The sequence below is a fragment of the Meleagris gallopavo genome, chromosome 3 (assembly GCF_905368555.1).
Source record: "Meleagris gallopavo chromosome 3, MGAL_WU_HG_1.1, whole genome shotgun sequence".
Taxonomy (NCBI): domain Eukaryota; kingdom Metazoa; phylum Chordata; class Aves; order Galliformes; family Phasianidae; genus Meleagris; species Meleagris gallopavo.
The window spans coordinates 75,034,639-75,058,184 of NC_139406.1; the positions used below are offsets into that span (position 1 = coordinate 75,034,639).

The following is a 23,546-nucleotide window of genomic DNA, read 5'->3' on the forward strand; positions in this document are numbered from 1 at the left end:
GAGTTTTACTGCTTTTCATTTGTGTCAACACTAAAATTTACTGATGTTACTAGAATGTCTTATATCAACATATCAGTATGTATTCCTGATCTGGAATAATGTGGTTCCAAGCAACTTTGAAAACTTCTGAAGTTTTTTAGATTTCTCTTAATGTAATGTATTTCTCCGAGATATACATTCCTAGAGATGCTAAAAAACACACATGAAATGTAATAGTGTCAGAGACTTTATAATGGCAGTATTTGACATAAGAGGAATTTATGCTTCAAGGCTATAGATAATATAAAATACATATAAATGTGAGAAAACATTTTCTGAAAAAAAAGTAAGTTTTAATTTTTAGATGACTTTTTGGTGATGGAAATAAAGATTTATTTCTTTAAATGGTATAGAAATTATAACCACACTGTATCAATACAGGCTGTGTAACACCAAGGACAAGTAGATCTTTTTATTTATTTATATTTTATTTATTCATTTATATTTATATGTATTTTCACACTACAGATTTATTGCACTTGCACAGATAAAAATATAGTTATACCCTGATACTTTTTTTTTTAAACAATAGATGACATAGCATCCTTTGTCAAAACTGTCAGCTGCTATGCTTTCACAAGATATATCTCACATACAACACTTATACGTGATCATCTAGTAAGAAAATTTAATTGCCTAAAAATGCATTCTAAATATATGCTACAGTCTGCTTGTTTTTACAACAAATTTTTGGTATAGTCTTGGTGTTTGATGGATGAAAATGATAATCTGCTAGCTGTAGAATAAAATGATGTAACCATGGAACGTGAGGGTTATCAGATGAAAATTAGTGTTGTCTTTCATTTCATTTTATGAATTTATATTGCTTATTCTAATTTTGCATATTTTCAGTGGTGTCTTGATATTGACTGTAAGATGTGGATAAAAGTATATACAGCATATTTTTAGTGATGTCTGAACTTTTCTGAAATTATTAATCTAATATCTCCAGTGTTACTATATTGTAAACAATGTTTAGTAGCTCAGCAAACTGCAAGCTGAATTTAGATTAGGGCTTATATGGATACATATAGTATTTTTAATTCTCATGCTTTTTGTAAGAATGCATTTGTTTTGTAAGTCATGGTGGCTTCATAGTTCTTTTTAACAATTATTATTTTTCAAGAATTCCTTCCATTCTTTTACTATAAATAGATGTTCAGTACAGAAAATGACACTGTCCCTCAGATTTTCTCCGTGTCTGAAATGGCAGTGTGTTTTGAATATGAAGTAATACAGTAAGTAATGAGAGAGTTGTTTTGGCATTTAATTTGCATGCATTTCCAGTAACTTAGACTGCTGTGAGATGAGTAATACTTGGTTTTGAAAGACTATCTGCTTGATACGTGAGAGTTAATACCTATATGTTCTTTTTTTTTTCATGTTCAATATTTTGTTCTTTATGATACGCCATTGGCAGAGAGCTACAATAAGGTGGTCCTTTCCAGAGTGTGTTATGTGGATTCTGAAATTTCTTCAGCTTGTATGCCCTTTTCCAAACAATCTGTTTCTGTTTTGTTTTCCATTTTCGATATGTGAACTTTGATTTAGTGTAAATTAAAACTATTTAATAGTCGAATTATCTAATAATGCACTTCCTATTCCGGATTTCAAACTGAATTTCAGTACTTGAAAAAAAAATATTTGCATTCAAGTAGCTTACATTCCAAAAAGTTGAACAGGTGTGAACAGAACTGTTTCTACTCGTTAACGCACCTTTAACTATCCAGGTTTCTTTTCAGCTTCATTGCAAGGATTGACTTTGCTCTCAATGATAACATTTATTATTTCCTCAGCTCCTATACTAACTCTGTCTTTACTCTTCTTTTTCAACAACTGTAGTTTAACCACTTCTTTCTCAGCTTGCTTTCTTCTTCTAGTGTCTTTTGTTTTTTTTTTTCCCCCATTTTCTAACTCTGCTCTGCAGACTTCTCTCTAAAACAATTTTTGGCCCTTTCCCTCAGTGTCAGTTTTAACCTTCTGAATACATCCTCTCACGCCCATCTCCTTTGTCTATGTCTGTCCATTACACGATGTGATCACAGAAGAAGCGGAATCATCAAGGAGAAGAAACTCAGGTCTGTCTCTTCTACTGCTTTTTTCTGTGCTATATTTCATTTTACCTTTCTTATAGATTCTATCCTAGCTCACCTCATTTACTTTTCACTCTCTTCCCCTCTTAATATATTTAAACATTAGCAAACTGTAGAAGTTTAACTTAAATCAAGATATTTATGTAATTTGTATTACCCATGAAATATGTACTCTACAAAAAAATTCAAAAGGCAATTGATGGCACATATGCATACCTTAAGATTGTGAACTGATTAAATTTATCTCAGTGTTTGTTTCCCATCTCCAGTATCTATATGTTAAGCCTATAAGCTTCCAGCTAGCACACAAAAACAATCTAATTTGTTTTATCCTCACATTTGGAAACTTCTATAGAAAATAGAAAACTCAGACATAACATTCCCAGGAGAAGAACTGAATAATCTCAAAAAGTTACATTTCATGCACTGAAATCTCAAACTTAGCTTCACTGAACAACACCCATTTTTGTTAGAAATTATTAGTGATCAAAAGCTGTTCTCTTATGGCAAAAAGTGTAAAACAGAAGGGTTAGCAAGAAATCAAAACATTAAAGGAAATCTCATATAGCTGTACTGGTTGTGGCTTTTCTTTCATAATGTGCATTATTTATTTTATCAAGTTTTATCTTTCATATCAAATATTAAACTGCCATTTATTGAATTTTCCATGTAGTGCATTATATTATATATATACTCTTGTTCTGCTTGTTCAGTCATACTATGTAAGAACAAGGAAATTCTCCATTTTTTAGTGGATCAAATTGACATATGAAATTTAAATTTTACACTTATTCCATCAAAGCTCTCAATTTTTTCCCTGCTGTTATCCCGATGAATAAAAGAAGCCACTCTGATGCTCTTTAGCTTCTAAAATCTGAAAGAATTTACGTGACTGGTCCATTAAGTTTAGGTAGGATTTAGTCAAATATTTGTTATCCTTCCTCTGTTGTGGCTGGCTCCTTCAGAACTCACTTTTACATTTGCTATCACTTTTCATAAGCTCCTAGAGTTTCTCTATGCTGCCTCTCAGAAGTTAGTTACTGTGGTCTTCAAACATAACAAATCTCAAGATAGAAATAATTTAAACTGCAAAGCAGGGGTTGACAGTGGATAAAGAGAGCAAGTGCTATTGAGAATTAAGTGATCAAAGTCTATTTTCTGTAAATCATCACTACTGGAAATTAATAAATTCATACTGTAGAAAGACTGGGTTTACTTGTCGCACGCTAAAGATCCATTTCTATGAGGTTATTCTGAATCTCTTTCATTACCAATAAAAAAATAAAGAAATAAAGAAATAAAAATAAAAGTTAGAAAATGAGTCACTCGGTCCTCTTGTTCATAATAAAGGAAGAGGAAAGTTGTGGATGCTTTTATTCAGGAATCCTCTTCTGACTTATGAATCCTAGATGATTCTTGCAGTACAAACAAGACCTAGAAATGATACCTGGTGTCTCAGGAAAACATGTATTTTTATGACATATCTTTCTTGAACAGATTTGGGAAGACAAAACGTGTGTTGTTAACTCTTCTGGACATTCCACTTGAGATAAATTTCTGCAAAGCAGTGTTTTGCTCTTTGACAGATTTAAGCAAATACCTTAAACTCTCGTAAAGTTAATTCTTTAGCTGAGAAATTCAGAAGCATGGTCAAAGGCAGAGTTGCAAAACTTACTGCCCTTAAGCTTAAAGCAATTACCTTGCTTTGTGCATAGGAACCTATTTTCAGATGTACATTTAGGAATGGTTCCCTGATGAACTTCCATGCTTCACCTCAATAACATCATAGCTATAGATTTCGCTAAGGCACTTTGTGCAACTGTGCACATAGCTGCAGACATGGGTGTCATGTCAAAGACATACCTTCAGAAGGAGATGTTTCCCCTTTGGGTTAGAATTCACTTTTAGAAGTGTTAAACTAGAATTACCCACTTGCAGGTTTTCTTCTGTAAATGGTTTTCACAGTACCAAAGTTACTAAACACTGAGATGGATCAAAGGATTAACTATTGATTTAAGGTGTTACTTGAGCTATAAATGTTGAAAAAGTTGAGTACCTGAATATGTGAATACTGTACTGAAATAAAAATATTACGTTTTGATGGACATTATCATCTTTCACTGCAAAAATGAGAAAAAAATATTTCTTGAAAAATATCTAGAATTTTTTAGTGGGAATGTCCTGTAAGAGTGCATGTAAAGTTTATGCTCTGTATTTCAAGGACAAAGGCAATTTCAAATTGATAAAAAAGCAAAACATTCTTATACAAATTGTATTATATGAAAACAGTACATGTTGATATCATCCTTAATGATCAAACAGTGTTTTCCTTTGCTGAATGAGGAGCTTCATAATGCAGAGTTTTCACAATTTGTTTCTAAAATTGGATTTTGCCAATGAAGAATGAAAGAATTTTAGTAATAAACCAGGGAGTTTTCTTTTCGTCAGCGTTTCTGAGGAACAAGATGCTGATGCATCAGCAAAATGCAATGATGCTTATTGTGATCTTTAAGCATACAGAAAACGTTCATGAAATGAACCTCTAAATGAGAGCTAACTCGAGTAATGATAGCCCAAGCTGGTCACCAAGACTGAGGAGAGGCTGAGCCATGACAGGCTAAGGGCAGTAAGTGTAGACGTAGCATAACTACCACTATCAATCGATGCTAGGTTTACTCCATGTTCTCAAAGGCGATGCCCAGTCATTGCTGTTTTTTTGAGGCAGTGGATGGAAGTCAGGAGATGGGGTACTGGAGACAGCTCTGGCTCTTGATAGATGAGAAAAGTCAGGAAATAAAAATTCTGGTTCTTCTTTACAATCTTTGGAGCAGAACTCTCTTTCTCATAAAAGGGGCATAAGAAGGACTGATCTCACTTTTTGCTAACCTTTGAAAATGAAATTCAAGTAGATGAAGTCTATTTGTTTTCTGTTTTGTCATTTTTATGTAAGATTTGTTTTACAGTAACTTGACAGCTTGGGGCAAAACTTAGGAAAGTTGAAAACTCTAAGTTGTGTGACCAAATCAGAGCTGGCAGCCCAGGGCAGTGGAGAGCCAAACAGAGAAGAGCCTAGAAAATAAACTGAGGAAGCAAATGCAAAAAATGTGTATGATTGAGATAGTTTAAGAGACTAAATACAATGGAAGAGAAGGACTCTTATTTGTGTTTGTTCTTATATGTGCTCACTTTCAAGAGTGAGCCTACTCTTGTATACTTTATAAACAAAATGTGACACTCCTCTATTTTTGAGTTGTAGTCACTATTCAGTGACACACTTCCCCTTGAAGACCAGGATAGAGCTTTGTTCTATTTCCATCTCTCACATGTTGAAAAGGAATTCCTGGAAGGAATTTATAACATTTTAGTTCAAATGTGGTTAGATAACTTGTGCATCTCTGAAGGGCTCTGTGATATTTAATCTCATGAGTTTGTTTAAAATCTCATATCTTAGATTGGACACTTTAAATGTCTCAGTTACAACTCTCTATTTGAACAGCAGAATCCAAAGGGATAGTTCAACATCAAATTCAGATTAAAGGTATTTATTATACTAACAGATGTATTGCGTTGGATAGCTGGGAGACTCTTTGTTCTTATTTTTAATTCTTAGAATTAACACCAGAAACTGTGAAGGCTTCAAACCCTGAAATAGCCATCTGTACTAGACTAGGAAAAAAAAGGCTGGATTTCAGACCAGCAAAGAAAATAGTCAAAATATCAGTTTATAGAATTAAAAGTGAGAGTATAATAGTGCCAAAGACAGTACCAGTAAAACTTTGAGAGCTGTTTGTAATTCTCTTGTCTTGCATGAAGGTGAACACACCAGTGTTGTTTTCATGGCTTAGCTTAAATCTTTAACCATATTTTTGTCTGTTGAGACACTAATGAAGATTTCTTGCATTCTTAGGATGGCTGAAGAATCTCTATTAATAGTTTTTTGCTTTTCTGAAATCAAGCATAGTTATCTTCAAGTGTTTGTGCCTATGTATTGAAATGGCTCTGTCAGAATGTGAAATATTCTGTGGTTATACTGTGGAGCATGGTTGGTGGTAGGAACTCTGAGGTGCTTGCATGCTTGGCAAAAAAAGAACAGTGACACTGGACTAGGGCTTTTCATGATGATGATGCAGAGCTAATAGCATGGCTGAGCTGAATGGAAATTTGTGAGAACAGAATATAGGAGCCCACTAACCCCACAGGAATTTTTCTTCTACATTCTCAGAATCCTATCTCATATCCTTTACAAAGAAAGGTTTTGCCACAGTTATTGGTGGAATTGAAACATAGTGCTTTAGCTGATGTTCGTCTTGCTGCTTCTGCTTTAGTAGCACCTATTTCCATGTGGGATCTCAGTATTTTTCAAAGGCCACAAAAATGTATGTACTTTTTGTGAGGCAGCAAAGACAGACTCACAGAGTATCTTGCAAAAATCATCTTGGAAAAGGATCCATGGGTAAACATGCTATTAAAGTATTCATAATAACCCTAATTATTGCTTAATAAACATGCAGAATAGGACTTCTTGAGTTGCTTTGTCCCTTATCAGCTGCACTGGTTTAACCCCCGGTGATGAAGACCTTAGCTGACCCTGTCAATTTATGATCCCATGGTTCTAGAGATTCTTTCACTTTCTAGCCTTGATCACCCCACCATCTTATTCAACCCTATTACTAAGCAGCACCATGCATTGTGCAAATAATAACATTGTTAGCATTGTTAGCAACTCTCAGTCTGTGTTTAGTGATGCCAAGTTTGAAGCTATGAATTTTTTAAAAACAACAAAACCATCAAGCAATTCCCAAATAGAAAACAGGAATGCAAAGGCATGTTCCCCCACTTGGAATCTGACTAAGTGAATTGTCTTCCTCCTAGCATTCCCTTGTAAGGATGGTAATTGACACTTCAAGCTCATATAAAGCACATCTTCCGCATTTCTATAGTTTTCAGTCATGTTCTTTTCATTCAAATTGTGGAGTGTATCACAGACTTTTTGGAGAGGCCTTGTTTGTTGCATCAATAGCTTCTGTACATTTGCCACACCTTGGACATAAAGACCTGGAGCGAGGCTCAGGAAACCCTCACATCAAACATTCTTTAGCCATTGGATAGTTGTATTTTTCACAGGTTAGGCAACCAAAATGACTAAATTCAGGGCTAATTTCTTAGAGGTAGAACTGGAATTGAATTGCTCTGTAAACGAGGCAATGTAATTCTTTGATTACAAGGCCTTTAATTGACTATTTTTTTATGTTCAAAGCGAATAAATTCTGTTTTTGCTTCTAGGAAACAGCCTTGTTTCCTTTACATGCTCTGATAAAAATACTGTTTTAAGAATGGTATAAGATTGCTTTTCCTGTAGTTTCACACAAAACTTTTCAAGAGAAATCTTTTCTACCAACTATGCAAAGAAGTCATGCTAGTAAGAAATTTGACTGCCATTTCTAAAAATACTTACGTAAAGTTAGGGTCCTACATATACATTTGATATTTCCTAAATAAAATATAATTTATTAATTCCTACCATTTTGAAAAATCAGATTAAGTTTTTCATCACAGAACTAATGAATTTATCAGGTCTTTAAAAATAATTGCAGATTTCATCTTGAGTCAGCAAAAAAGAGAAGCAGAAACATAAGACATTTCAAAATTGTTGTTGTCGTTGTCCTATCTTATGTCTAAAATTAAAGACAAACAAGGAGTTCTGCTTCTTCCTGAAGCAGTTCTGTTCTAATAAGATGAACATCTTTCAGTGCTGGAGGTTGCAATTACTTTCATTCAAAGCAGAGAAGTCTGAGTTTATTTCAGAACCCAGCCCTAGCTAATGGAAATCTCTCTGTTCTGGATCCCAGGTAAAAGAATCATTGTGGATCAATCTGTTAAAGTGATCCCTGTACACCTAAAAGTCATTGCAGGAGAGACAGTTCAAGGTAGAACCAGACTCTAACCTTGAGTTTTGGGCTGCCAATTATGAGAGAAGAAAGAAGCCCTGGAGAAAATCTGTTCAATTCAGCAACTCCTGGTGGCCTTATGGCTACAGTGAGCCTCACCCTCAACTTTCCCAAAGAAGAGAGAAAGCTCCTGACTTCTAAAGCAATTGCTGAATGCTGTCATCAGTAAGCATGGTTAGGGAGAAGTGTGCTGTCCCACTTTTTCTGTAGAACTGTTATTCTTTTCAGACAGTTGTAGAGATGATGACATTTTGTTCAAGGGCATTGGAGTCCCTGATCCAAGGGACTTCTTGGGGTGAGGGTGACAAAGTGTGCTGGGGTGCTCTGGCTGTGGCACCTTCAGGTGCCCATCAGATCCTTAGATCTCACCATGTTAAGGCATATACAAGTTAATATAGCTGGTCACAGCCATTTTAGATCAGTTCTAGTTCTCATTAAAACCACTCTTCTATAAGTCTCTTGCCTACTATTATCTTCTCTTTGCATTCTCTTTCCTTTATTTTATCTTCCAGATAGAGCATATGTACTTGCTTTGTAAACTAAATTTAATTCAGGTGATGAAGAAAACCACTGACTGATGATAGTGATATTGAAGAAAACATCTAAATGGGAACTAAAAAGACTTAGGAGTGACTGTTGCCTTTTTCATCTTATATCATTCACCTTGAGACATTTCTAAATCATCTCATTGGATATTTTTCAGCATTTTCAAGTCATTTTTGCGGGTGTTTTTTGTTTGATTGTTTATTTTGTATTTGAGCACATTGTAACCAGGGGAACCTAAATCATTGTTTACTGTAGTTTCATTGTTCTGAATGTGCTTTGAATTCATTTAAGAGGGGGTGATTAAGCCCAGAGTTGCTGTGAAGGTTTTTGCTGCTGAAAAGTTAGTATTGTCTTATTTGCTCAGTAGAAAATACTGGTACAGTTCAGTTTTGCTGTTTCCCACTTTGAATTGAGATCTTTCTCAATTCAATTTTCTGTTCTTCCTAGTACTTCTTTAGACACCTGTTTACAAATCAACTGAAACCTCAATTTCAAGAGTGGGATCCACTCTTGCTGACCTTTCCCATAAAAGTCTAAACAATTTATTTGTTATAGAGATTTGTAAAAAATGTCACAACACTTCAATTACACTTTTGTAATTCAAAAATCTAATAGAATGTCATGCTTGATGAACCTATGGTATTCTTTTCTGTAAGTCAATGTGTAAATATTTTTTTATATAGATACTTTTAAATAGGAGACAAGAACAAGTGAATCTTGAGTGGGTTTCAAGTTTACCATATTTTGACAATGTCTTCATTTTAAAAGTCATGGTTGAAAAGTCCTGTGGCCCAGTCCAATAGAAAAATGGACTAATAAGCATTCTTATAAAATGAATTATGCTATGTAGTATTATATTTCTGTATGATGATGCTACAGCCAAAGATTTATTTTCAACTTAAATATGAAATAACTTGGAAGTTTTATCATCCTGTCTGTGTTCAAACTGGAGGGTATTTTAATGGCTATGACTTACTTTTCATCTATTTTACATTACATTGAATTGTTGGTATTGCTATCAAATAGCTTTCTGCCTTAAAAAGTAACCAGGCAGTAGAAGACAGCATTGTATTCATAGCTTTTGTATCGACAGTAATTGAAAAAAAAAAAAAAAAAGAAAAGCAAACACAACTCTCTGTTTCTGCTGTTTTCATAGCAATTACCACAGCCTCCACAGACAGTATTGGCCAGACTACCCAAAGGCCATAGCAAATGAATGTAAAGGGCCTTATTTATATTGCTCACAAAATGGGGCAGAAAAGGATAGGGAATGGATGAGGTCTCAAGAACTCACTGGGTGTTTACTGATTTTCAGAAATGTAGGGTTATGACTTGCCATACCCTCCTCCCATTAATTTGTCTAGCAGTTGCACTAGGAGTTGCCAGCAGGTAACCATCCTGTTTCCTTCTTCAACTGGTAACAGCTTGTGTATTGCAAAGTGTAAAGTAATTTTGTGAGCTACTTTCAATAACCTGTAATTCTGGAAAAATACTTAATTTTAATAGTACATAGTATTTTATTTTGTGGCAGGGGGCAAGATTGCTCCATATTCATGAGATCCTGGTAATTGAAATTAATATAATTTTGGCTTAAAGTAAGAAAAAGAAGCAGTGTGCTAAAAGTTAATGTGTTTCTAATTAAAGTAAATTTCATTTGACTTAAACTTCTTTCAATTAATTACCAAACTTGGATTTCAACTTGCAGTACTTATGTGCTGCAAAACTATTTGATAGGGATCCAACGTATTTTCATTTCTCTGTGAGAGAGGAATGCCCTGAGCCATATACAACCTTCAGTATGTATTCAGAATATTTGTTAGCATCAGTTACTTGGATTTACGTGCATGAGCTGAGTTCTGAGTATTGATGTTAGAGCCTTTTGCACTTCATCATGTTTTAGCTCTAAGATAAGCTACAATAATATCATTACTAAACCTTTTAACCTGTGGAAGCTATGAGAATTGATTAAACCAAGGAAGATTTAAAGCAATTACTGAAAACCATTCTGACACATCCAATTTTTATGCTTGAACCATTAGACTGCACATCGTCTGTGTGCTGCATAAAACATAAACCGCTAGGAATTTTTTTACTTTTTTGTTGTCATCCTATCGAATGAAACTGTAAAGTAACTACGTCTGACACCTGCCTTGCTGTCTTTTGTACTGAGTGCATTAATGATTCTGGAAGCGCACAAAATACCCATGAGTTGCCTCCAGTCCATGATAAGTGGGCACAAATGTATCCAGCAGCATGCAGTGAATATGCCTCTGGATGTAGAGCACCATATTTGGTTGGTTGACTAAACTCATCAATTTAGATTAATTTGATGGTCTTTATTCATTTTTCCTTTCCAATGCATGCTTCATTGTTATTACTTTTATTATTATTTATGCATTTCCTCTCTCTTTTTTTTGTTGTTGTTGTTGTTGTTTTTTTGTTTTGGTTTGTTTTTCTTTTTTTTGTTTTACATATTGCTTTCATTTGTTTTTAGAAGAAAAGAAAGCAGATCCAGAGAATGGGGATACAGGTAGGGTGACTTATTCAAAACATTTTTGTACTTTTGCCCTTAAGTCCTTTGATCTACTGTGCTTAAGTGAATGTGTATCCTGAAGCTGGATCAAAATGTTGATTTATTTTTGCAATTTCAAAGTGCATATTAGGAAATGAAAAATAAGAAAGGACATTCAAAAATGTAACTCCTTTGCTTTCTTAAGGGAGCCAATTTAGAGGGAAAAATGGGATGAAACCAGAATCAACTCAAGAAAGCTCTCTTACACTTTACGACCTATTTTCTCCTCCCCAGTCCAGGCATAGAAAGTGCACACCTGCACACTGCCTCTTTCCTCTCTGGAGCAAGTTTCTGACCTCCAAAATCTCACTGTTTCTGTAGTCATCTCTAGTTCTTGTCCCTTTGCTGAAGCCATTGCTCTGGGTAGGAAATGCAGTTGATTTTGTATGTGTCTTCTCCATGCCCATCCAAAAGTAAATCCATCATAATATTTTAAGAACTCCATTTTATTTATATACCCCAGATTTCCCTTTTATTCTCTATGTCTCAAATGCCCTATTGCACAGTCCTTTACAGGCATCTTCTCCAAATGTGTCACTATCATCTGTGTCTATAATAGCTAGAAGAATTTAATATTTCTCACTGGAGCAGGTGATGAAAGAAACAGTGAACATAGTTCCATTTCTTTCTGTTTTCACTTTTTTAACAAGTTTTTCTTAGGCTAAACTGGATGAGAGGGCCACTTTGTAGGCACTTTTGCCTCTAGATGTGGACTAAGGGCTGTCAACTGAAGAGTCTTACCCTCTTGACTTGAACATCCAAGAGCAACCTCTAACTCCAGGCTGAGATGAGTGATTGCTTATTTCCTTGTAAAAATGTGACTGTATTGAGGTCAGGAAAAGCTAGATGTTAGCCACATTGTTGGTAACACCCCCTTACATTTTTTAGCACCAAAAAAAAAAATTTTTTTTCAGTTTTAATGAAAACCTTTATGCTCAATTAGCTGAATAGTATAAGATTTCAATTTAAAACATTAAAATAATGGGTTGCATTTGAAGTTGGGGGAATGGTTCTAGTGCTTGCAGACAGCTCGTGACAGGTTACAGGTTTGCTGCCATAGTTGGCCTTACTCTTGGCCTTATTCTGGCATACTTGGTGGCTCCTGGCATTTTGGGATCACTTTTGCATTGTCACGTTGCTATTTTCCCTTGGGATATTCTCTTCTAACATTATGGAGAATGTCTGGTACTGAATCAGCGATAAACTCTCCATCAGATAGCAATTTCTCCATGCTGGTGACAGCCCCATGGAACTAACTTTCAGGCCCTGTTTTATTTTTTGCATTAGAGAGTTGTTTAAACAGGCAGAACTCTGAGGTGTTACCTGCAGTGCAATGATATCAGCTGTGCTAGGTGAGCAGCATCAGACTTTGTCCTTCCATCAGTCCACCTTTAATTTTTGGTATTTTTATGGCTGAAGTTGGTGTGTCTCATGGGCTGTTTCTGTTGGAGGCACAACTATTGTCTAGAAGCAAAATTTTGGAAGGAAGCTAAGGCAGATGAAGTGTACTAAGGGTCACTTCTGCCTGGACAAAATTTGGTTTTACATCTTTTAAGACATAAGTATGTGAAAGCATACCAGAACTAGCTTTCATGTTTCTAATGTCAGTCTTTATGTAGCCCTGGAAGTGGGCTGTGCTGAGTTCTAGCTAACAGCTTGAATAACTCGAGCGCTCTGTCAGCCTTTTGCTACCAGCTAATGATCCTACATGTTCACAAATATTGATAACAAATAGTTCTGGGTCATCTACATACACTTCCTACACAATTCCTGATTACAGGAAGGTCCTTAGTATGCGGCTGATGTTCAGGCTTGGTTATCTTCATCATGTTAGGAGTGGAAGCTTCTTAATACACCATTTACTGGACTCTATGGCAGTAGTTGCTGCTCACGCTAAATCCCCTGCCTAAGTTTCAGTGAAGTATAGACTTGTCAGCAGAACCAGAGATGGCTATAGCCTGCATTTGCATTGCATAGTGCAGCAGCGTGTGTGCACTGGACAATGTTCACGGGCTGTGGCCATGAGATTCTCCCAAACTTTCTTACTCCCATGCAGCTCACAGCTGCATCTGGCATTAATTACATGGAGATTGTCCTCTGGCAGCATTGCTGTGCAGTCTTCCTTCATGTCAGCTCTGTTCACAGCAGAAGCATAGCTGAACTTCTACATTATGAATTTCCACTGCCCTCAGAATTCCCTCTTTTTGCATATAACTTAATTCATCTATTTGTTAAAGGCAGTTGTAACAATAGAGAGCAAGTTCGATTTTAACAAGCTTTTATGGGCATTGAATGGCTTTTTTTTTTTTCCCTAAATTATTTTGTTATTTTTTTCTCTTGAGACCAAACTGAACAACCATCTTTGCCTGTTGTGCTACAGAGGATCCTGCTTTCAATCATATTTTGGAACAGTTGATTTTGCAGAACACATGCAGTTGAATTTGTGGAAACCTGTCTTTCACCTATCCATAGATCATAGAAAAGAAGGAGTGTTTGCACAAGTAATTGTGAAAGTTTTAGTGTGTAATCAGGAGGTGTTATTCCACCACTCCTTGTCGTTTACTGAAGATTAGCAGGATGTCTGTGGACAGAGAATGTGATAATTTCATACAAAAAATTCATAAGAAAAATTCACAGGACTAACTTTGTGTTGAAAAGCATTTCCTTCGTTACATTACTGAGGAATAACAAGTGGACTTTTAGCATAATTTCAGTAAAGAATGATTTATTTCTTTATACAAAAGAAGTTAGATTATTTTACTTCAAAAATATTTCTGTTTGCTGAAGAGAAGTATCGGCTCAGAGTTTCTGTTTTAAAGAGAAAATATCCTTATAGTGTTTTTAAAGCCAAATCCTTAGAAAAATAGCTGCAGCTTAAAGATAACTTGGCAGGTATTGATGAGGCACATTTAATGGTTGAGGTAAATAGAAATAGGAGAAACCAGCTATGTTTTATTTTAGGAATTTTCACCTGCAGTTGTATTTTTTGTTACATCTCTCCCTATGAAACACCGTTCCTTCTTTTTCATTCATTTTTATTGATTCATATCTCTCAAAGATTTATCTGAACTCTTTTCACTCACTTTGTCTGTAAGGAGTACAAAGGGAGAGCTGGAATACAAAATTCAGAAGCTGAAGAGTTTACAGATAACAACACAGTTTAATCTTCTGTTTGCCCTCTCCCTTCTGGATTTTCCATGGGGTATTGCAAGATGTATCTGCAAGGCCTTTCTCCTGATACGTGCTACTGTTGTTACCATTGCACAGAAGGAAAATACAAAGCTGAGAGGCACTGCAAAGGCCCCATGGAAAGTCCCATTTTACTATTAGATTATGACTTAAAGGTTTAGATTTTAACTTCTATTTATAGAGAAAACACAGGTATCTAATATTCCAGTCCTAGTTCCACAGATGAAAGTAAAGTTTGTTAAATGAATATAATGTATAAAAGCTACCATTTTTGACTAATGGGATTCTGAAAATCTAATCGTAAGCAACCTTTGGGTTAAAAATACAGCAAGTTTAAGATAAGTGCCAGTCCAAAAAAATTTAAATGAATAAGTCCTTTTTAGAATTTGGGGCATTATTCTGGCATTATAGCATGTTAAAGAGAATCAAGCGTCTATATGTATAGTAGATAACTATGTTTAGTTCAACTATTTTTTTTTAATTTTTTTTTTTTTAATTCTGAGCTGCTCTCTTTCTCTCATTTTTCTGTTTCTGTTTCTCACACTTCCACTTCAGCTTTGGCACTTACTTCCTTATTATTTTGCTTAGTAAACTATGCTGTACCAGTTGGCAGAAAACAGTTGGTGCCTGAGTCGTATTTTAAGTAACCGTCTCTACTGAGATTAATCGTGTATTTGGTCCAAGAATAGTTAATCCTGAAATCATTCTTGAAGTTTTGTGTCATTAGAGTGTAATACAGTGATACCACTGGATGGCTCTTTATCATCCCTTTATACCACTTTAAAATATTTTGAGCAAAATAAGTGTATACTTACATGGTAAACAGAAGCTCTGCCAAGCCATGGTTGTTATTTGATTAGTAATTCAGTACAAAAATGCTTGTATCACACACAAAAAATACAGAACTAAGACATCCCCCCAAAATAAACACAGTGATGTTGCATTCCTTTTTTGGTTTTAATGGAAGACTTAATTTCTCTTGAATATTTTTGTAGTAAAATTCTGTTCTGTGGAAACATTCTATTCCATTTACATCCATTTCTTCTACAATGTTGGGTTTATTTGAATTGTGCAGATAATCCAGTGCTTAATAAGTCTCTGCTGAAGTACTTACTCAGATACAGTTTTTCTTCTCTCACAACTTTCTGGTTTTCTTCAAAACTGTAATTCAGAAAGTAAAATTATTTATGTCGTAATTTAAATAAATCAGATTTCATCTCTTTTAATAATTTTATGAGAATAATGTTGATCTTGGAATTGAAGACTACTGTATTTATTTTCTTCTTTTTTTTTTTTTTTTTTTTTTTTTAACTTAACAGGTTCGATGGATATAGAAGAGAGAAACCGACAAATGAAAATGAGCAAGTACAAACAGGTAGCAGGATCAGATTCCAGGCTGGAACAAGATTATCATTCTAAGGCAAGGGAGTTTTGTTTTGAAAAGCAACAAAATATGTTAAATATCCCTTTTAGAAAGTAATAGATGAATGGGAGGTAATTTCTTCAGTAGAAGATTCTTTCCTGTCTGTAATAAAATTATGGCAAGAGTGCAGCAAAACTCTTAATGCAGAATGTTCTTGATTGTTAAAATTTAAGAAAGATTAGTTAAATCAAATAAAAATGGCAGTGTAATTACTTATTTGAATGAACAGTTGGGTCATGATTTAAAAGCTCAAAGAGAAGGAAGGAAGAGGTTTATTAAGTGGTACATGTAGTGAGAGTTATTGAAACCTGTCCATGGCATTCAAATAGGTGCACACAAGGTTATCTTGGTCTATTGAAAATGGGAAGTTATAGTGTTACTTCATTTAATAAGGGCAGTTCAGCTACTGCAAAGGTGCTCTGTACGTCAAAGCAGTCTTGTACACCGACTGTGGCAATGTGCCAGAACTCTGAATTGTTATGTCGTAGCATAGCCCCAAATATATTATCTAAAATTTCCTGCTATCTGGAACGGGGTCATGTCATATACATTGTGTTAATTAAGATAATCAAGATATTTTCAATTTAAATTCTATTATACAAAAATAATTTAGTGTCCTGTAAAAGATTTCATTAATTAAGGTCAGATTATAAGTGAGAAACACGAGACTTCTGACCTACAAAAGCTGTTTGAAGAAAACTCTTTTAGTCTTTATTTCCAGGATATCATTCCTTTCCTTAAAAGATCAGCAGTGATTTTAAAGCAAGCTTTTTAATATTTGAAGGCAAAATATCATTAAATCTGTTAAGTATTATTTGTTCCGCAATAATGTAGACTCATTTACTCGAGATAATTCCTTTTGAAAAAATGTGATTCATTTTTGGAAAAATAGAGCAAGTTTTTTTCAAAAGCCTTAACAAAATGGAAAAAAACTATTAACATAAATAGAATTGACAAAGCAAAACAAAAAACCACCTCTGAAACATTTTAACTCTATAGATGTGCTGCTTGATTTTTTGCATATTTTCCCTTCAGTTTTTAGTACTGACAACAGGATTTTTGATTAATACATAGGAGAGGCTTGGAATACTGACATGTCTAGATGCTTGCTTTGTGTTGACATGACAAAATTATTTTCATGTGTCTATATTGTCTGCTTTGAAAAGTGTTACTTCTTCCAGGTGAGCGAGGTACTGCGAGCAGACCTTGTGAGTGTTATGATTGTATGTACCGTAAAAATATGAATTTGTGTATTGTATGTATAATCAGACTTACTCTGCTAATTTCCCTGCTCCCTCATTGCTTGACTGAAATTTGAGTCAGAAGGAGAATTGGTATGGAGTACAGAGAATAAATGGGCTCTGATGTGAGGAAGCTGAATAGAATATAATTACTTAATGGAATATTTCCTACCTTATTTTATCATTTCACCCACATCATACTATTGAGTCTCACTATACATTTTCTACCATTTTTTATTAAAAATTTACCTACAATATTATTGGAATGTATTAAAGAGGAAAATTCAAATGGACTTCTTTTATGAAAATGGTGGTTTATTGATCGCACACATCGAACAATTTGTCTCCAGAAATAAACAATTAATTTACTCTTCTGCCAAAGTGTAGTTTCAGTATTTGGAAATGAGTTATTTATTCTATCTCTGAACTCATGGAACACGGATTATTCACCTATATGTATTAATTCAAAAGGTATTCTTAAAATTCTAGTTTTTAAGCTGTATCAGAACCATAACTCTCATTTGCTGTATGAGAGATCTGTCTTCATTTTTTCAGTACCACTGCTTCAATTTCCTTAATTGAGCGTTTATATCATTTAGAGACATAAAATGAGTAAGTACAATTTATCTACCTAATGTCTACAAAAATTCTCCTGGAATCTTGAACTAAAGCACATATGTAAAAATGCTGAGTGAAATCTCATGTTCAATACACTATACAGTGACTTTGACTTTTTTGTACTGTCAGCTGGCACAGCAGGTTGTCAAGTGTGTCATGCCTGAGAAAAATGTCAATAACTAAGCGTTAGGTGACATTCAGGACAGCTAGCAAATACAATTTTATTTTATATTTTTGTTTTATGTCTTTCTTTAAATGGAAATAAACAGCAACTGATTGTCCCTAATAATTACATTAAGAAAGAAATACCCCTCCTTGCTGAGAAAGCAAAAGATCTAGTAGCAGAATTAGGACAATATTAAAATAATTATCTGGCTTTGTTCTGCCTCTGGAAGGTAGTACAGGAATCTTCATGTGCTGGTGTGATGCACATTCATACATTAAGAAGCTGGTGAGAAAAGTTTATTCTGATGTGTGTTCTTAGAAGCAGTTAAAATAAGAAACTGATCTTCCTTTGTGTTTTTTCTTTTTTTGTGGCTGATGTAATTGCAGATTGTATTTTTATTATTGGCATACATGGCTCACCAGTTTTTTTAAAACTAAGTATTTTGCTTCCATAGTGTTTTGAGTGCATGAGTTTAGCAGGTCATACGTACATTGTGTAAGAGTTCTTTTCTTACATGGAAAAGTTGCTTTGGTATGATTTTGGGACGGAATTAAGGAAATAAAAATACATATTTGATTTTCATGTAAACATATTTACTACTAGGGAGTTATGAGAGGAAAAATAATAGGTGTATAAAGGATATGATTTTTCTGTGAAGAAAGGCTGAGGAAACTGGGCTTGCTTAGCTTGGAGAAGAGAAGGCTTCGGAGAGACCTCATTGTGGCCTTCCAATAATTTGAAGGGAGAGTATAAACAGGAAAGGGTATGACTGTTTACAAGGGTGGATAGTGATCGGACAAGGGGGAATGGTTTTAAACTGAGACAGGGGAGGTTTTAAACTGAGACAGGGGAGGTTTAGGTTAGATATTAGGAGGAAGTTTTTCACTCAGAGGGTGGTGACACACTGGAACAGGTTGCCCAAGGAGGTTGTGGATGCCCCATCCGTGGAGACATTCAAGGCCAGGCTGGATGTGGCTCTGGGCAGCCTGGTCTGGTGGTTGGCGACCCTGCACATAGCAGGGGGGTTGAAACCAGATGATCACTGTGGTCCTTTTCAACCCAGGTCATTCTATGATTCTGTGATAACAGAAAAGTATTTTTGGTATTAGAACAAATGGTTATTCTGAGCATTGAGTACTAGTAGAGTTGTACAGGAATAGATGCTAATGTCTGAATTTTAGAGCTGGTTAAAGTTGACAGGCAGGAAAAACTGGGTTCTGGTGACACAGAAAAAAACATAGGAGCATGAGAGCTTTCTAATAGGGAAAAGTAGAGCTGTATGCTACACTATGATTGTGCAACATTAGCCTGATATATGTAATTTTCTTCAAGAATATTTCTACGCTTGTTTATTCTTCTGCATAAAAACTAGGCTTCCTAGTTCTTATGTGTTCCAGCAAGATGAAATGCTGAGTAGAGGGAAGAGCCGAGATCAGCATCTAGAGAGGCTGAGCCAGCAGTATGCTGGGTTTGCTTTGGTCATCTTTGGTTTAGCTGGCTTTTGAAGCTGATTCCCAAACTACCTCTTACAACTTCCCTGTCTTTCTTTTTGCTTGGTGCTGCTTCCATTAGCTCTCCTGGCAAGCAGATTGATTGACGGTGCTATAGTTGGTAACTCCTGCCCCTGGCCATTCCCATCGCTGCTTGGGTTCATGAATCCCTGCTAACAGATGGAAAGAAAAAGGTGGAAGGAGTCATAGTGTCCCTGTCTCCTTGCCGCCATGAGTAGAATATGATCAGTGGATTGACTGGGGAAAGCTGAAGGACTTTGTTGTTACTGAGCAAAAAGTGAGAAGATAGTCTACAATCAATATGAACTCGGTGTAGATGAAGTGAGACCTCCATCAACTGAAGCCCTATTAGCCTCCCCAAGGGATATCAGTAATTAAAAATATTGCATGTCAGACTAAAGGTGGATGTTTATAAAGGAGTTAGAATATAATAATGAAATGTGGTTGTTTTCTTTAGTATGAAATGTAAAACAGAGACTGGCAACTAGATGACAGATTTAAATATAAAAGTATGAGGCTAGTTTTATTTGTTTTACTCGGAGAACACAATGACCTACAAAATAGTCATAGAGAAATCCAGTTATATAACACAGTAATTAGTATATCAATTAAGGATTTAATATACTAAAGCAACAAGAAACAAAATTGGGGTATAAACAGTAAAAGACAAGATAAAATCTGAATTTTTAGCATGCAGGTTAAGAGTATATTTAGCCAAATATAGAAAAGAGAACACCAAACAAGGAGTAATAGAAAACACCAAGGAGAAATTTTCAACTTCAGCTTTAATGATTCATATTGATGATAAGACTGAAACTTCTACATCGTGAGCTGCCTGTAATGCTGTAGTACCTTTTAATCAAAAATCATGTTTCAAGATCTAGAATTGCAGATACTGTACATCATAAATATGTAAGCATAATTCTTTGTCTAATGTAGGAGAGTAGTACATGACAGGGCAGAATGCTCCTTTGTGATCTTCTCGAGCCTTAGCAAGACCAAGATAAATTAACCTGTGACAAAGAAGGCTTAAGCATGTGTTCTCTTCATTTGACGAGTACAGACACAGCCAAAATACCCTTGGAGCATGCAGATGCCGAAGTGTTGCAATTGTGCAGCCTGGGCCACTTAGATGGCCATCCTTACATCCACAGGAAAGGAGAATAAATAAAGTTTATGGAGAAAGATCTGAGGAAAAGCAAAGGAGATGGCCATGGGATGGGATGGACCATCCTCATGGACTGCCTGGGTGTGGGAATGTGCAAAAAGCAGGATCAGCAGTCTGGCAGGGGAAACGGTCAAGTCTGAAGCAGGTCTCCTTTGCTCCCAGGCTGGTCGCAATGTGCACAATTGTCCAGATGCTGCCTTTTTCCTCCAAAAAGTGCAGTGAGTGGCTGTGGCAGTCAGGTTACCCGACTGATAGTTTGTGCTCTTTTGCGATGTGTGAGGATTTCTACTAAACGAGAATCTTTCTGTCTTGTATAGTGGTGCCAAGCTGCCATTTTTCTCCTTCATTTAGTTCAAGCTCCCTTTTAATCTACTTTAATTTGGATGCTTTTCTAATTTATTTTTGCATCTTGAGTATCTGTGTCTCTAGCAGAAGTTTAGAGTAGTCTGACATATTATACCATGGTCAAGACAAATATTGCATTCGGTTATCATGGTGATGGCTGAAATATAAACAGATTAAGTGGACCACTACTGGCTGCCTCGAGCTGTCTGCTGTTGCTTTGTGCTGTCAGCCATTTTCTAAGTTTTTGTGTAAGCTTTTTGTATATCTGGATAGCAGACGTTAAATACATAATAAAATGTACATAATGTATGCTGTAATGTTAGGATGAATCTCAAAGAGAAAAAAAAATGAGTCCTGAAAATAAAAAATAAAATATTCAGTTTAATTATATCAAACATATATGAAGTATTTATCAAAATATGTATCAACAGATTTCCTCTAAAAGCCAGCTTCAATAAAGTAGTTGTAGCTATTCCATTAAAAATCACATTTAAAAATCGCTTGAATGCTGTCCTGACCGATTTCCAATGAGAGTAATCACTGCATTTTATCTTGAATCTTTTTATCCTTTTTGTAATAGAACATGTTTTCCTCAGAGAACTGTTTGATATAGGTCCATGAATTGCTAAACTGAGCATCTCTTTGGGTTCTGAGCAGTTATCTTTTCATAGTAAACTCAATTATTTCTGTTTATGTTTTTTTTTTTTTCCCCTCAATTTAAGCAGTAAAGTTCCAAGATGCAATTGAACTGAATAACAATTCATGTACCAAGTAGTGTGACTGTGTTTTGAGTTAATTCTCTAAAATGTACTGGAACTGATGTTATGCAGATAATAATGAGAAGACTCAGAGAAAACAAGAAAGAAAATTAACTGGGAAATATATTCTAAATGCTGTAGTAACATTCAAAAATGAGGGATACGGGAAGTTAATTGAATTGCTGCAATAGGCAGGAAGCCCCCAAGAATTAGAATAATAGTCCATGATAATATGCATACATCTAGCAACAGTTTATGCTCCTTAAGTCTGTGCCAGGCAAAGTAGTCGGTGATTCACATTTGGAAGATGACATGGCAGAGCCATTGTTCCAGCTCAGCCAGAAACATGTTTGCTAAATCCACTGCTGGGTTATTGATCTTGAAGAACCAAGGAAAGCATTTTGTTCAGTTGGAATGGATGGACCTGGAGTCCCAGTGCAGTGCTGGCACGGAGCCTGCTTAACTACCCAGGATTGGAAATGAGAAAAAAGCAGGACCTGCCTCACAGGGGTGGTTCAGAGACCACAGCCACTGCCCGCACTTGGGTTGTCCCCCAAGCCTGCAGTTCAGATTTTTGGATTTGAAGATTTTTTGCCATCTATCATCATGCAAGAAAAATGCTTTGTGTCTCTATGGGATTTGCCCAAGGCATTGCAGTTTTTTAGTTCTTTTTCTGAAGTATCTTAAATACATAATCTCTTGCAGTTTGTTTTAGCAGCTTTGTGGCTGCAAGCATTTGTATTGCAGGTAGTACAGGTGAAGAATTTAGACGTATATGAAGCACACTAATGTTTTTCTGTAAAAGCAGACAAGGGGGTTAATCAAAGTAGGGTCAGCACTGTGAGGCTAAGAATTGGGAATTATTTCCTTCATAAAGACTTCATGCCTTCAGTAACTTTCACTTTTGGTGAAAATGTTACTAAAGAACAGAACTACCTCTGAGGCCATTCTAAATTTTGTTGGTTCTTTCATTTGGAAGTAAAGTCTAAGCTTACAGGCATTAGTATTGATTTAGTGTTAGCAAATAGAATATTGTCCATAGTGATAAATAAGAAGTAATATTATCCTGCTCCTACAGGTGGAAGTCGTTGCTTTACCAGTGATTTCAGGGGCAGTCTGGAATAGGTGAATAATAACAAGGAAGTAAAGAAAAAAAAAAAAAGAAAAAAAAAAGCCATTCTGAAAATTCAAGCCCTACTTTTGAACAAAGTAATGATGTACCCCATTCTCTTTTTATTGCAGTATAAAGTAGACTGTAAAATAGTTACATTATTGCAGCAAACTTATTTTACTAGTAGTATTTTGAGAAAGTATAACATTAAACTTAAGATAAAATTATCAAATAAAGTTAAAATAAGATCTACATAAACAGAACCTCATCTTTTCCCCTAGATAAATATTTTTCCTAAATCTTTGCCTTGAATATGTATATTTTCATTTAATTAGCTTGAGTATCATATGTGAAAAGCCATTTGGAAATCGTGTTTCCTCCAGAGCCAGCATATCCTGAGAAAAAATGTCATCTATCATATAGGCAACAGTTTTGTCATGTATATCTTTTGGTGTATCTTCTGCCTTCAAACTATGTCAAATCTTTAAAAGAATTTCTATTAGCTTCCTTACATACAGTATCTGGAATCTATTAAATTTTACAAAAAAAAAAAAAGGATGCATCACCCTGTTTTTTTTCTTCCTAGAATGACAAATGACATCAGGTGAAAAACAATTCCAGTGATCTGCGTACTTCTGCAGTTTAATCTGAAGCAAGTAGCTAATTATTAGTATCTGCGCATTACTTAGCTTGCATATGATTTTCTAAAAACAAAACTGAAAACACTGACAAGATTTTCTATGTGTAAGAGAAGATAACGTCAATTCATTTCTGGTAAACAGGCTGAGTTTTAGTTTCGAGAATTCTAAAGAAGTAGC

The 23,546-nt window shown here is 35.2% G+C and overlaps 1 protein-coding gene across 17 annotated transcripts in view; it reads left to right on the forward strand.

Annotated features, from left to right (window-relative positions):
- RIMS2 (regulating synaptic membrane exocytosis 2) overlaps nucleotides 1-23,546 on the forward strand; it is a 434,744-nt gene that overhangs the window by 329,511 nt on the left and 81,687 nt on the right. For 11 of the 17 annotated variants that reach the window (XM_085221552.1, XM_085221546.1, XM_085221549.1 and 8 more), the window contains 2 exons: nucleotides 11,121-11,156; nucleotides 15,707-15,807. In XM_085221552.1, coding sequence (XP_085077678.1) covers nucleotides 11,121-11,156; nucleotides 15,707-15,807 — 137 coding nt within the window. The remainder of the gene's footprint in view (nucleotides 1-11,120; nucleotides 11,157-15,706; nucleotides 15,808-23,546) is intronic. The other 6 variants (XM_085221539.1, XM_085221547.1, XM_085221550.1 and 3 more) reach the window with 3 other exon arrangements.